General features: G+C 40.8%; 2 protein-coding genes across 6 annotated transcripts in view; one reads left to right on the top strand and one right to left on the bottom strand.

Annotated features, from left to right (window-relative positions):
* ubr1 (ubiquitin protein ligase E3 component n-recognin 1) overlaps positions 1 to 8,241 on the bottom strand; it is a 37,775-nt gene extending 29,534 nt beyond the window's left edge. The window contains exons 1-4 of the mRNA XM_036954818.2: positions 7,553 to 8,241; positions 6,600 to 6,859; positions 6,000 to 6,078; positions 5,758 to 5,868 (exon numbers count right to left, since the gene is read on the bottom strand). Of these exons, the coding sequence (XP_036810713.2) occupies positions 5,758 to 5,868; positions 6,000 to 6,078; positions 6,600 to 6,859; positions 7,553 to 7,597 (495 nt within the window). The 5' untranslated portion in view covers positions 7,598 to 8,241. The remainder of the gene's footprint in view (positions 1 to 5,757; positions 5,869 to 5,999; positions 6,079 to 6,599; positions 6,860 to 7,552) is intronic.
* Positions 7,627 to 15,595, top strand: LOC110497873 (ataxin-3). Of its 5 annotated transcripts, XM_090211297.1 has the most exons (12): positions 7,627 to 7,740; positions 8,170 to 8,285; positions 8,869 to 9,033; positions 9,134 to 9,178; positions 12,630 to 12,715; positions 12,849 to 12,915; positions 13,017 to 13,104; positions 13,204 to 13,339; positions 13,517 to 13,686; positions 13,886 to 14,042; positions 14,162 to 14,217; positions 14,330 to 15,595. In XM_090211297.1, exons 3-12 carry the CDS (start codon positions 8,980 to 8,982, stop codon positions 14,380 to 14,382), a joined length of 912 nt encoding a protein of 303 aa, XP_090067423.1. In that variant the 5' UTR covers positions 7,627 to 7,740; positions 8,170 to 8,285; positions 8,869 to 8,979; the 3' UTR covers positions 14,383 to 15,595. The 5 variants fall into 5 exon arrangements, with proteins under 5 accessions (XP_090067423.1, XP_036810723.1, XP_021429992.2 ...); XM_036954828.2 differs by lacking the exon at positions 7,627 to 7,740 and having other exon boundaries at positions 8,175 to 8,285; positions 13,517 to 13,701; XM_021574317.3 differs by lacking the exon at positions 7,627 to 7,740 and having other exon boundaries at positions 8,257 to 8,360.
* Positions 15,596 to 15,670: the final 75 nt, after the last annotated feature.

The following is a 15,670-nucleotide window of genomic DNA, read 5'->3' as shown; positions in this document are numbered from 1 at the left end:
ATTTTATCTCTAAAAGATGCAAATTTGGCAACGATTGGGCGTTCATACCTCTGCCCTCTCTGTCCGAAGCGGTGTACACATTCGAGTTAAATTTTGTCGATAGCTTCATTTGGAATCTGAAGCTCTTTAAGGAGGAACTCTAACTACAGACTCAGGAACTTCTCATTTTCTCTCTTGGATATGTGTAAGTACGAGATTCTCTCTCATGGATCTAGTCTGTAGGTCAAGTAAGGCTTCTCTCAGAATGGTGTTCTCCTTTTTAAGTTCATTCACTTCGATTTCAATCTTATTGACTGTCCCTTTTAGTTTGTTTTTATCTTTCTCCAATGTCGCAGCTTTTTCATCACTCATCTCGAGGCTTGACTTCAACTCTTTTATATCCTTATTGACTAATTCAAGTATACCCCGTTTGTAATTTATTGATTTAAACAAATCGGTTTCGACCTTTACCATTCCCGGGGGTGAAAATATTAAATTGTCTGTGTCTGTAGAAGGGTCATATTTTCATTTTGAAATAGTTTCCCCTATCTTACTCTCCATCATGTTTAGGTGTTGCTTGTTTTCATAATATTTGTCGATAAATTTCTCTAGTCTTAAGATTTGTTTCGTTATCCAGATTGAAGTTTATCACCCTCCAGATTGTGTAGTGCTAATATTTAATCTAACTTACCGATATTGAATATTACGTTTTCATCTTGAGGTGCTCTATATAACTATGTTCAGTCTGCCATCTTCAGTCCGCCACTACCTACAACTCTGGTTGGACGTACTGCCAAATTGACTAATCTCTTAACAAAAGAGGAAGACAAGACTAACATCTAAACTGTACACTACATAATATGGCATAGACTAGGTTTGGACGATATACCGTTTCGAAATAGAGACGTTAGGGCTGCACGATTTAATCAAATTCAGATCAAAAATGCGATACCCATATCACAAGAGACTGCGATTATCTCCTTTCTTTGATATTACGTTAATACAAAAAAAACTAAAACTATGGTACCTCCTCCAAATGCGCTAGCTTCATTCAATCTCTACGTGCACAGAGGATGCTGACCAATAACAAGCGGGCTCTCTTACTCTGCATGGCATGCACACACTTGCCAATCACAAGCTTCCCCGCCTTGAACACGCAGTTAGATGCTGGAAAGGGCTTCACATTGTGTCGGAAACATGAGTGCTGCTAGTGCCAACGAGACCACCGATTTGGTGACAAAGCATCTTCAGTGGTATGGCAGCATTTCAGCTACAGGCAAACCGATGTCAACCAAATACAAGTGTTGTGGTGACAACACCACACATTTATTCAATAATTTGAAGAACCATTCCCTACTTTATGACAATTGCATGGTGACATGTTTTTTTTATTTTTAATTATTAACTGACAGCAGAAAAGCATCTCAGCCACCAATGTTAAGCAGGCATTGACTGCTGATGCATTTTTAAGTTTTACCACCCTACAGAAAAACATCCCACCTACACATAGAAATCACAGAAGATATCACCTATCACAAACAAGGATATGATTCCTATTTATATAGTCAGGAAAGACGGCTTCAAGAACATTATAAACATTGCTCATTTGGCTTGTCAACTAAAACCCTCAAACTTTTACAGATGCACAATTGAGAGCATTCTGTCGGGCTGTATCACTGCCTGGTACGGCAACTGCACCGCCCACAACCGCAGGGTTCTCCAGAGGGTGGTGTGGTCTGCACAACGCATCACCGGGGGCAAACTACCTGCCCTCCAGGACATCTACTGCACTCGATGTCACAATATGGCCAAAAAGATCATCAAGCACAGCAACCACCCGAGCCACTGCCTGTTCACTCCGCTATCATCCAGAAGGCGAGGTCAGTACAGCTGCATCAAAGCTGGGACCCAGAGAATTAAAAACATCTTCCATCTTAAGGACATCAGACTTAAATAGCCATCACTAGTACAGAGAGGCTGCTGCCTAGGTACACAGACTTGAAATCATTGGTCACTTTAATAAATGGAACACTATAGTCACTGTAATAAATGTTTACATATCTTGCATCACTCATCTCATATGTACATACTGTATAATAACTTGGGTGGTTCGAACCCTGAATGCTGATTGGCTGACAGCCATGGTATAGCAGACCATATACCACGGGTATGACAAAACATTTATTTTATGGATCTAATTACGTTGTTAACCTGTTTTTAATAGCAATAAGTCACCTTGGGGATTTGTGGTATATGGCCAATATAACACGGCTAAGGGCTGTGTCCAGGCACTCCGCGATGCATCGTGCTAAGAACAGCCCTTAGCCGTGGTATATTGGCCAAATACCACATCCACTCGTGCCTTATTGCTTAATTCTATACTATCTACAGTATCTTAGTCTATGCCACTCTGACATTGCTCATCCATATATTCTTAATTCCATTCCTTTACTTAGATTTGTGTGTATTAGGCATTTGTTGTGAAATTGTTAGTTTTTACTTATTAGATATTGCTGCACTGTCGGAACTAGAAGCACAAGCATTTCACTAAACCTGCAATAACATCTGCTAAAAACAAGTATGTGCTCAATAAAATGTAATTTGATAAACAAGCTGGACAGGAGATACAAAAGTATTGGGACTAGGGCTGACCCCAATTAGTCGACTGGTCAATTGTTTGGTCATTAGCCTGTTGATCGACTGAGATTGTTTTAGTTGAGCAGCTCTCGTGAGGACCGCCACAGGAAAGGAAGACCCAGAGTTACCTCTGCTGCAGAGGATAAGTTCATTAGTTACCAGCCTCAGAAATTGCAGCCCAAATAAATGCTTCAGAGTTCAAGTAACAGACACATTAACATTAACTGTTCAGAGGAGACTGTGTATCAGGCCTTTATGGTCGAACTGCTGCAATGAAACCACTACTAAAAGGACACAAACATGAAGAAGAAACTTGCTTGGGCCAAGAAATACGAGCTATGGACATTAGACCGGTGGCAATATGTCCTTTGGTCTGATGAGTCCAAATTTGATGTTTGGTTACAACCGCTGTGTCTTTGTGAGACGCAAAGTAGGTGAACAGATGATCTCTGCATGTGTGGTTCCCAACATGAAGTATGGAGGAGGAGGTGTGATGGTGTGGGGCTGCTTTGCTGGTGACACTGTCTGTGATTATTTAGAATTCAAGACACACAACCAGCATGGCTATCACAGTATTCTGTAGCGATATGCCATCCCATCTGGTTTGCGCTTAGTGGGACTATCATTTGTTTTTTAACAGGACAATGACCCACCTCCAGGCTGTGTAAGGTACTATTTGATCAAGAAGGAGAGTGATGGTGCTGCATCAGATGACCTTGCCTCCACAATCACCCGACCTCAAACCAATTGAGATGGTTTGGGATGAGTTGGACCATAGCCAACAAGTGCTCACCTTATGCTGGAAAAGCATTCCAGGTGATGCTTGTTGAGAGAATGCCAAGAGTGTGCAAAGCTGTCAAAGGCAAAGGGTGGCTACTTTTAAGAATCTAAAATATATTTTGATTTGTTAAACACTTTTTTAGTTAGTACATGATTCCTTATGTGTTATTTCATAGTTTTGATATCTTCACTACTATTCTACAATGAAGAAAAAAAAAATACTAAGCAAAACACTTGAATGAGTAGGTGTCCAAACTTTTGACTGGTACTGTACATGGAAAAATGCATGTTTAAAAAATACACGCTTAAGAACAGACGACTCTCAGTCGGACTGCCCTAATTGGGACAGTGACATTTTCTGTTGTTTTGGCTCTGTACTCTAGCACTTTGGATTTGAAATGATACAAATGACTATGAGGGTAAAGTGCAGACCGTCAGCTTGAAGGGTATTTTCCATCCATATCGGGTGAACCGTTTAGAAATTACAGCACTTTTTGTACATAGTCCCCCCCATTTTAGGGAACCAAAATTATTGGGACAAATTCACTTGTGTATTAAAGTAGTCAAATGTTTAGTATTTGGTTCCATATTCCTAGCACTCTATGATTACATCAAGCCTGTGACTCGACAAACTTGTTGGATGCATTTGCTGTTTGTTTTGGTTGTGTTTCAGATTATTGTGAGCCTAATATAAATTAATGGTAAATAATGTAGTCATTTGAGTCACTTTTATTGTAAATAAGAATATAGTATGTTTTATGATGGTGAGAGGTTAGCATGTCTTGGGGGTATGATATTTGTGCTTCTGTAACTTTCCTAATTATTCATGATTCATTCAGGGCCATCCGTAATCCGACACTTGGCTGTGTGTTACATGTTAAGGCACTGACTTATATTTAAATTATAATAATGATTGAGCCTACTTATACAATCATACGCTTCCTAATCCATCTGCAGTCTATGGCTGCCTGAATAAATAATTCACTGAGGTTATTTAATAACTCAATAGTAAAATAAGAAATCGGAACTAATGTTATTCATTAAATTAATAAGTGCTGTGCTTATAGCACACTATATTATGTTAAAAATGAATGATGTTTCATATGTAGGTGTAATAATCATATCTATTATCATATGTGGAACAATGTTAGAAAATATTTGTTTCATTTGGTTTTGTATTCAGTTAGCACAGTATGTATTAATTCATATGATCTCATTTTAGAAGTGATGTTCTCTACCCTGACCCCCAAGAAGTCTCGAGGCTGTAATCACTGCCAAAGGTGCTTCAAGAAAGTACTTAGTAAAGGATCTGAATACTTATGTAAATGTAATATTTCAGTAATATTTGTTTTATATATTTTTGCTTTGCCATTATCAGGTATTGTGTGTAGATTGATGAGGGGGAAAAAAAATATTAATCAATTTTAGAACAAGCCCGTAACGTAACAAAATGTGGGAAAAAGTCAAGGGGTCTGAATACTTTCCAAATGCACTGTAAGACTACAATCAGAAGTGTACAGACTATCAAAAAGAACACAAACGTTATTCGACACATAGGCAAAATAACACATAGGTAGAGCTACAGTCAGTTTGTCTGTTTATCTATTCTAGACACCATGTCACACTACCATGTCAAAATAGGGGATGTAATCTATCACTAGACATTAGGTCTGAGAAATTACCCGCCTGAGAGCTTCCTTGTTTGAAACCCAGACAGTGTTGTGATGTGTCACTAAAAAGCAGCCTACAGGGCAGCGCACAGCCTACAAGAGGCACCTACTGTTTACGGAAAGAGGCAATGAGCCACATGGGCCTTCTGTGTTTGCTCACCGCTCCTGATCTTATCAGAGGAAGGCCCAGTCATCTCAACATACTGGGTAAGGAAAGCCAGACAACACCTGGGCTGGGCTGCATAAGTAATCAGTACTCAACCACTTTTGTTTCATGACTGTTCACCACACTGGTCAATGACTTGAATGCCCCTCCATTTAGGCCTATTTATAATTGTTTCTTATCAGCAAAAGCCATTCCACGTTGATATGGAAACATTGTTGATGGATGATAATTTAACATAAGTGGACCAAATTAAATAGAACGTCAGTAGACTGCCTTTATCTCATCCCCTTATTTTCCATAAGGCCGCTCTGCAACCACCCTCCCTCTGTCATTCCAGCACTAATTTGTTTTGTGATGGAGGCTGACCAAGTGTCATTTTCCCAGACACTTTCTTGTTGAAGGCCAAAAGTGCATTCTCCAACTCAAGACAGGAAAAGGAGCACACTGAGGTCATCAACACAGAATGGAAAAATAAAATGTGACCCCCCCCCCCCCCCCCTCTCTTCCGGCTGTTATGAAACGCACCGTTTCCATGGCAGTGGGAGCCCCTGGGTCGTGTTTGGAGCAGCAGGGCCCAGTCTTCCAGGCCTCCAGATCCCCACAGTCACAGAACCCCCCTCCTGATGAAGCGTGCATCTATAAAAATCACACAACATTGAGGATCAGTAATGGACACAGACAGCAGGTGAGATTTCACGAGATGTTATCAATACTTATGTTAAACACTAAAACCACCCCCAAAAAAAACTTTTTAAATGGGAACCTACTTTATAACGATGGCCCTTGTGCACACTGTCCTGGAAGCAGTCCATGCACAGTACGCATGTGGGATCTATCGCACAGTCCCTGTAATCAGGCCCACAGGAGGTTAGAGTCGTAATTTGATCACACACATCTCAACAGTTGGCCCGAAAGCACGCAGTCACACATTAAAATCTGATACAGAATTAACTTAACTATTAATTAGAGCCAGTTAGGCTAAGTACTGTAGTGTTGTAGTGTGTGAGGTGACCAAAAGGTAGGCCAATTAGGTAATAATAGAACTGCAGCTTTTGCAAATCAATTCTAAGTAACTATTTTGATATATTTACATAGATCTTTGAACCACATTACTAGTCGAGTTAAGAGGGGGAGAATTATTATTATTTTTTTTTTTTAAATAACTCACCTTCTGAGCTTATATCTAATCGGGTTACTAAAAAGGTCATCACGTTCATATGGTCAACAGATTCTTCATATTTCTGTTTCTTGACAGAGAAACAGAAATATTTCTGTTTCTTACAACTACTGACTGAGTTGGTTCAGAAGTTATGAAACCTCTGTCTTAATGAGCATTGATTCATGACAATTAGTAAGCTGGTTCTGACCTGCAGGAGTAGACAGTCTCCCCCTCCTTGAAGACACGTCCACAAAGCTGTGAGGAGGCACTGCCCTGCTGGAGCTTCTCCAGGCCGGCCTGAGGGTCCTCCCCGAACAGGAAACACTCCAGTGGCTGCAGAAGACGGCTCTGCACCACTTCCTCCTCCTCTTGAGAGTTGGACTCCACCTCCAGGCAGTAGATCTGTGGCACCTGCTCCACCACGAAGCGGAGCATCTCTGCCCCGCAGTCCGCAGCATCCCGCCATCTCTGCAAGACATGAGAGGGAGAAGAGCAACATCTGGGTTAAATAAATACACACTAATCGAGAGCCTTCTTCTTGAATGATAAAAACATCTTTGTTATACAGTGTTCTGGCAAAAAGCATTAACCTAGCAAGCTCAAATTTAAAACTAAACACACACACACTTTTTTAAATAGGCAGTGTTTAGCCATAATTATGAATTTGTGGTTGTGGTAACTCGTGACGACAGAGGCGAGATGGTCATGGTTAGAAAGAATACAGCCCCCCCCCCACACACACACTATATAAGCTAACGTTAGTCACAAATCCTGACAACCAAGAATATCCGATGCTGTGTGACAACGTAGCTAGCTAACTAACTAACTACCACCAAGAACATCTGAACTAACGTTAGCTGTGTGAACACAATTCATAATTAAAGTACCAGACATATCTTAACCAGATAGATAGATAGATAGAATGCCCACCAAAATAGTATTCTTGCAACATTAGCTAGCTAGCTAGCTACAGTAGCTAGTAAATGTTGCTAACGTTAGCAGGTTAGCAAACTTGAAAAGGGGTGCGTAGAAGAGCGTCCACCAAGTAAAACGGGAACTAACTCAAATATAGTGCAAAACCATATCATCAGTAAAATATAAGATAGATCAAGACAAAATACGCGTGTAATTTACAGAATTTACATTTTGAGCATACCATACCTTACTGAGCTCCAGTCCGTTTAACGATGTTTCACCTTCCGCCATATTCCATTTGCCGTAAAACTGTTGATGCTAGGGAGTGAGACTGTGGAGAGACGTTTTGGAGTTATTTTTGCGACTGTCATCGACCTCGCCTAGTCATGGCTAGAAGGGATTCAGCTTTTGTGAGATGTTACTTTTTGTAGCAGGTTAGGAGAATTAACGTAGCAGGGTGCTTCGGTTAAGGTTAGGGAAGGGGGTAGATTTAGCTAAAATGCAACACCATTCAACGTTTGACGTTAATTTGACAAACGTTGTATTCTTTCTAGCCGTGACTTCCTCGCCTCTGTCGTCACTACTTGCCACAAAGTCATACTTATGTCTAAACCACGCCTATTTAAAAAAAAAAAATGGTATTCTTAATATCAGATTTTAAACTTAACCTTAAATTAAGACCAAAAAGCAAATGTTGCTTTCATGAAATGTTACTATATATTTAGCCATTTTGACTGTGGTAACTAGTGACAACCCTTCACCTCTGAAACTTTGCTATGAAAATAAAGGCTAACTAGATATAATACACAGATTGTATTCATGAATCGAATTGTACACTAAGACGTTTATATTCTTGTTCATAGCTATCTGTATCACAAAACTCTAGCTAGCCAGTAAGGAAATTTGGCAAGTGTCAACAATAACAAACGAATACTGAGAGTTGATTGGCTGTTTCGTCCTGAACCCAGCAGGGTCGAAGGTAAGATCACATTCTTTGGTCAGAGTATGACGTTTAGTAGGACAATTAAACATGGAGTCCATCTTTCATGAGAAAGTAAGCTTGTCTGTTTTCTTTCGATTATTAAGTTCACCGAATGTGCATTCCGACCGTTTTCAAAATAACTACGTTTGTTATCTAGCTAAATTGCACCAATTTACAGCTGAAGTACATCGAGGGGTTTGCCTTCTTTCTAGCCAGCTTGTTAAATTATAGTTAGCTAACGTTAGTTAGTTGAATTATCTTTTTGTCCCAGTTTCCAACTTGTCTCAACTTTTACTAGAGCTGACTAGGGAACGTGATAACGTTACGTAAATTATCGAATTACAAAATGCGCCCTCGATGCTTTGAAATGCTATAAATGTGTGAATAAGCTAGCTAGCTACATGGCCTAATTATAGCTAGCTGTAGTTTGCGTTTCACTGGCGTAATTTCTGTCAATTAGCTGGCTAGTTAACGTTAGTTAATAAACTAGGTTACATATCTAGCTTCAGTAGCTGCTGTTGACACATTTTATAGCAGTCTGTGGTACAATTTTGATTTATGTATTCATTCTCATTTACAGCAAGAGGGCTCCCTGTGTGCTCAGCATTGCCTTAACAACCTTCTGCAAGGCGAGTATTTCACCCCCGTGGACCTGTCGTCCATCGCCCATCAACTGGATGAAGAGGAAAGGATGAGGATGGCGGAGGGTGGTATGGGTAGTGAGGAGTACAGAACCTTTTTACAGGTATGGGAGTGGTCTGGGCCCTGGGGTTTATGATAAATACAGTAGTTGTTTATTAGTAGATTTTAGAATGTTCATGCTCTTTATTTGTGTGTATTTGCAGCAGCCATCTGGTAACATGGATGACAGTGGTTTCTTTTCTATACAAGTGAGTAACAAAACGAACAATCATGTAGTATAAGATGAAATAATGTATTCAGATCCTCATGATTACACTGTGTATGTGTATACACAAACAATACCAGGCAAAAGTTTGGACACACCTACTCATTCCAGGGTTTTAGTTTATTTTTGATATTTTCCACATTGTAGAATAATAGTGAAGACATCAAAACTATGAAATAACCCACATGGAATTATGTAGTAACCAAAAAAGTGTTAAACAAATCAAAATATATTTGAGATTCTTCAAAGTAACTACCCTTTGCCTTGATGACAGCTTTGCACACTCTTGGCATTCTCTCAACCAGCTTCATGAGGTAGTCACCTGGAATGTATTTCAATTAACAGGTGTGCCTTGTTAATTTGTGGAATCTCTTTCCTTCTTAATACGTTTGAGCCAATCACTTGTGTTGGGACAAGGTAGGGGTGGTATACAGAAGATATCCCTATTTGGTAAAAGACCAAGTCCATATTATGGCATGAAAAGCTCAAATAAGCAAAGAGAAACGACAGTCCATTACTTCAAGACAGTCAGTCAATCTGGAACATTTCAAGAAATGTCAAAGTTTCTTCAAGTGCACTCTTAAAAACAATCAAGCGCTATGATGAAACTGGCTCTCATGCAGACCGCCACAGGAAAGGAAGACCCAGAGTTACCTCTGCTGCAGAGGATAAGTTCATTAGTTACCAGCCTCAGAAATTGCAGCCCTTATAAATGCTTCAGAGTTCAAGTAACAGACACATCAACACTAACTGTTCAGAGGAGACTGCGTGAATCAGGCCTTCATGGTTGAATTGCTGCAAAGAAACCACCACTAAAGATGACCAATAAGAAGATACTTTTTTGGGACAAGAAACACAAGCAATGGACATTAGACTGGTGGAAATCTGTCCTGTGGTCTGATGTGATATTTTTGGTTCCAACCGCCGTGTCTTTGTGAGATGCAGAGTAGGCGAACGGATTATCTCCACATGTGTGGTTCCCACCATGAAGCATGGAGATGATGTGGGGGTGCTTTGCTGGTGACACTCTCAATGATTTATTTAGAATTCAAGACGCACTTAACCAGCGTGGCTACTACAGTATTCTGCAGCAATACGCCATCCCATCTGGTTCGGGCTTAGTGGGACTGTAATTTGTTTTTCAACAGGACAATCACCCAAAAGACACCTCCAGGCTGTGTAAGAGCTATTTGACCAAGAAGAAGAGTGGAGTGCTGCATCAGATGACCTGGCCTCCACAATCACTCAACCCAATTGAGATGAGTTGGACTGCAGATTGAAGGAAAAGCAGCCAAGAAGTGCTCAGCATATGTAGGAACTGCTTCAAGACTGTTGGAAAAGCCTTCCAGGTGAAGCTGGTTGAGAGAATTCCAAGAGTGTGCAAAGCTGTCAAGGTAAAGGGTGGCTACTTTGAAGAATCGAAAATACATTTTATATTAACACTTTTAAGCTTACTATATGATGCTATATGTGCTATTTCATAGTTGTCTAAACTAATATTCTACAATGTAGAAAATAATAAAAATAAAGAAAAAACCTTGAATGTGTAGGTGTCTAAACTTTTGACTGGTACTATATATACACACACACACACACACACACACACACACACAGTGGGGCAAAAAAGTATTTAGCCCGCCACCAATTGTGCAAGTTCTCCCACTTAAAAAGATGAGAGAGGCCTGTAATTTTCATCATAGGTACACTTCAACTATGACAGACAAAAAAGAGAGAAAAACATCCAGAAAATCACATTGTAGGATTTTTAATGAATTTATTTGCAAATTATGGTGGAAAATAAGTATTTGGTCAATAACAAAAGTTTATCTCAATACTTTGTTATATACCCTTTGTTGGCAATGACAGAGGTCAAATGTTTTCTGTAAGTCTTCACAAGGTTTTCACACACTGTTGCTGGTATTTTGGCCCATTCCTCCATGCAGATCTCCTCTAGAGCAGTGATGTTTTGGGGCTGTTGCTGGGCAACACAGACTTTCAACTCCCTCCAAAGATTTTCTATGGGGTTGAGATCTGGAGACTAGCTAGGCCACTCCAGGACCTTGAAATGCTTCTTATGAAGTCACTCCTTTGTTGCCCGGGCGGTGTGTTTGGGATCATTGTCATGCTGAAAGACCCAGCCTCGTTTCATCTTCAATGCCCTTGCTGATGGAAGTGGGTTTTCACTCATCCTTTACACGGATCAGTCGTCCTGGTCCCTTTGCAGAAAAACAGCCCCAAAGCATGATGTTTCCACCCCCATGCTTCACAGTAGGTATGGTGTTCTTTGGATGCAACTCAGCATTCTTTGTCCCCCAAACACGACGAGTTGAGTTATTCCCAAAAAGTTATATTTTGGTATCATGTTACCATATGACATTCTCCCAATCTTCTTCTGGATCATCCAAATGCTCTCTAGCAAACTTCCGACGGGCCTGGATGTGTACTGTCTTAAGCAGGGGGACACGTCTGGCACTGCAGGATTTGAGTCCCTGGCGGCGTAGTGTGTTACTGATGGTAGGCTTTGTTACTTTGGTCCCAGCTCACTGTTCTTGTGATCATTTTGACCCCACGGGGTGAGATCTTGCGTGGAGCCCCAGATCGAGGGAGATTATCAGTGGATCAGTATGTCTTCCATTTCCTAATAATTGCTCCCACAGTTGATTTCTTCAAACCAAGCTGCTTACCTATTGCAGATTCAGTCTTCCCAGCCTGGTGCAGGCCTACAATTTTGTTTCTGGTGTCCTTTGACAGCTCTTTGGTCTTGGCCATAGTGGAGTTTGGAGTGTGACTGTTTGATGTTGTGGACAGGTGTCTTTTATACTGATAACAAGTTCAAACAGGTGCCATATACTTCTTTTCCACCATAATTTGCAAATAAATTCATTACAATTCCTACAATGTGATTTTCTGGAGAAAAAAAAATCTCATTTTGTCAGTCATAGTTGAAGTGTACCTATGAGGGAAATTACAGGCCTCTCTCATATTTTTAAGTGGGAGAACTTGCACAATTGTCATCTGAGGGGGATAAGGTGTTGTCATGCCTTCACGGCTGTCTTGGTGTTTTATGGACCATGATAGTTTGTTGGTGATGTGGACATCAAGGAACTTGAAATTCTTGACCCGCTCCACTACAGCCCGTCTGTGACTGGGTGCGTGTTCGGTCCTCCTTTTCCTGTAATCCACAATCAGCTCCTTTGTCTTGCTCACGTTGAGGGAGAGGTTGTTGACCTGGTACCAAACTGCCAGGTCTCTGTGATCTCCTCCCAATGAACACTGTGAGGGGGGTGTCATAGTAATTGGGGTAGTGAGGGATGGGAAGAAAAAAAAAATATATATATATATATATATTAACTGTTACAAAATAAATAGATTACAATATGTCAAGATTACCTCTTGATGACACTGACAACTTTATTATGTGGTCTCACCATCAGGTTATCAGCAATGCATTATCAGTGTGGGGTTTGGAGCTGATCCTCTTCAACAGCCGAGAATACCAGAGCCTTATGATAAACCCAATGTAAGAACCCTGTGGATGTGCTACAAATCATAAACTTTGTATGAAGTTATTTGTTTTCTATCTTGAAATTTCACTTTTCACACATTTTTCATATGGTCTATCACATTTGAAATAATGTTATTTTCTGTTTCAGAAATGAAAAGGCATTCATATGCAACTACAAGGAGCACTGGTTTACAATACGAAAACTTGGGCAACAGGTATAAGTTGAGATTTTACTATGTATAATTGATTTCCCTTCAGACATTTTGGGCCGGTTGATATAGCCAGCTGATTTAACCTGATTTATTTGTCATTGCAGTGGTTTAATTTGAATTCATTGTTGACTGGACCAGAGCTGATATCAGACACATACCTAGCCCTCTTCCTTGCACAGTTACAACAAGAAGGTAAAACAACCTGATATGTTCATATTTTTTTGTGTTTACATTTTTGTGCTCTTGATTTATCAAAGTTAGCTAGTTGGTCAAAGGCCTGTCTTCTTGCAGGGTATTCCATATTTGTGATCCGAGGAAATCTCCCGGAGTGTGATGCAGAGCAGATTCTGGGGATCATGAAGGTGCAGCAGCAACAGAGACCCAAGCTGATTGGAGAGGACGAGGCTCAGTCGAGTAGTGGCATGGGGTAAGAGGAAGAGGCCTCCAGAGTGACAGTAGTTTTCGCCAAACCACAAATTACCACCATTCCCTCATACTGTCAGATTCATGCAGCATCTTGAACTTTAACCTCTAGAGTCATTAGTTGGTAAGGGGAGAGAATTAACCCCTTTGAGACACTGACAATGCTTTTCACCCTGAGCAGCAGGTCATCAGGGCAGGGTAGTGTGCTGGAGGCAGGCCCTGGTGTGGTAGAGGGGGTGGTGGATGAGGATGAGGAGGAGCTGAGGAAGGCCCTGGCCCTGAGTAGACAGGGAATGGAGGTGGAGGATGAAGAGGCTGATCTTCGCAGGGCCATACAGCTCAGCATGCAGGGTAAGGCTTTATTGGGTAAGCAACCGTAAATAAAATCACACACGCACACAACCGCTTTGATACATATCCTGGTTTAGACCTGTATATATAAACAGACCGCTAACAAAATCATTATGCAATTTGCACAATGTATGGCAATATGATAAAAGTATCCCAAAACTAACACTAAAATGAGTAATTTGTCTATGTGTCTGTCTAGGGGCAGTAGTGAGCAATACGTCAATACCAAAAGGGGGACTTGTTGCTAAAACGACATCGTCCGGCCAAGCACCAGGGAGTACTACAGGAGGAGCACCTCTGAGTGAGAAACTCTCAGCTGAAGAACTGCGACGGAGGAGACAAGCCTACTTTGACAGGTAAGTGCTACACCATCTGGAATATTTATTATTCTGTGGGTGTTCGTGTGTGTGTGTGGTTACAAAAAAATAACCAGACTAGACAATGCTAACCTGTAGATCCACTGTTTACCATACAGACAGTCCCAACAGCTGGCTCAGCCCACTTCACCTCAACAACCAACAGAAAGCACAGGTAAGGGGGAAATGAGCTCATACAGTAATACTTGCATTGCTGAATAATAATAATAATAATAATAGGTTGAGACTTAAACTCCGAGCATCCTCCCTTCCCTCACATTTTCCAGGACCCGGGAAGAGTGGCACAGAGGAAGATGCACAAGCCAAACGCAGCCAGTGAGGTGGAGGGTGCTCCAGCAAAAGCCTACGTTGACTACTACCTGCCTCGACTGGTACCTCCTTCATGGGGCAGCCTCACCCCCTCCTCTAACCCTTCCCATAAGCGAACGTATAGCCGGCCAGAAGGCTGGCACACCTCCCTTGGCTAGTTCGCTGACAGGTTGTAGAGAAGAGTATAACAACAGAGAATAAAGAAAAGGTGCTAGTCTACTCTAACAGACTTGAACCTGAGGCTGGGAAGAGCGACGATAAAGAATTAAAATGCAGTTATTCCAAGTCTGTGATGGCTTTTCTACCACGGCGCCTTGTATTTCTAATTTGTGGTTTGATTTTTTTATTCCTACGCTTGTTGTTTTCCGCTGGGAGGGGTCTTAATGGAGCCTACCGTGCCGAGGTGTGTTTGGTGGGTGGATGGGCAAAATGGTGAGGTGTGTTACGAGAGAGGAAACCAATAATTACCTAGGACAATCCTCTAGCCTTCAGTATGGGAGTGCTACATGGGACCACTAGTTCAGTAGAGGTTTGGTAGAGACCATGATAGTCTCTTGCCTTCTTTCACTTGGGTCTTGTAAGTGGTCACCCCCCCCCCCCCCCCCCCAAAATCATAAAATAATAGATTTATATCCAGTAGTGAGGTGAATTCCGTTTTAGCTGTATTACTGCATCTTCTAAAGAAACATATATAAGCAGCATTTTAAAGGGCTGATCCGACTTGCCCTAGCTAGTTAATTAACCACCACCCTGGTTTAAACTCCTTAGTCATATGTTTTTGTAATTGTTATTTTGTCTTTTGAAGTAGTATAGACACACGCTATTTTAATACAGTGATAACATGATCAATGCTGTTTACAATTATCGTATTTACGTGGAATTTTCCGGTTTGGATACGCTAATCCAAAGCATGTATTACACATCCCATGTAGAGTTTGAGCTGTGCTCAGTTGACTTCTCTGGAAATTCCATGATTTCATTCCCTTTTTCTTTAAATTGTTCTTGTTTTATTTGAGAGCAAAGTTTGAACTAGAGTTGCGGTGCCACAATGCTTTTAGTTTTTTTAATGATTGCATCCATTTCACTTCTTGATATTCTTCAATAGGCACTAAACAATCATATGTTTGTTATACTCCACATCACCATTTTATTACATCACTCTCTTTCATTTGCTGTATCTAAAAGTTTTCTTTCCAGGAATAAAATATTTGCTCCTACTGAAATCTTCTGGAATCTTGCATCATTGATCTATGGCTGAATTGTTGAATTACATCCTTGTCCTAATTTAAGTTGAATCA

The sequence above is a fragment of the Oncorhynchus mykiss genome, chromosome 19, assembly GCF_057628025.1.
Source record: "Oncorhynchus mykiss isolate SJ-2025 chromosome 19, ASM5762802v1, whole genome shotgun sequence".
Classification (NCBI taxonomy): Eukaryota; Metazoa; Chordata; class Actinopteri; order Salmoniformes; family Salmonidae; genus Oncorhynchus; species Oncorhynchus mykiss.
This window is presented reverse-complemented; position numbering and strand designations above follow the sequence as displayed.

Excerpts from the sequence above, each read along its gene's own strand:
- LOC110497873 (XM_036954826.2), top strand. The coding sequence starts at position 8,337 with ATGGAGTCCATCTTTCATGAGAAA. Across the intron at positions 9,034-9,133 it reads AGTACAGAACCTTTTTACAG|CAGCCATCTGGTAACATGGA; the intron begins GTATGGGAGTGG and ends GTGTATTTGCAG. Across the intron at positions 9,179-12,629 it reads GTGGTTTCTTTTCTATACAA|GTTATCAGCAATGCATTATC; the intron begins GTGAGTAACAAA and ends TCTCACCATCAG.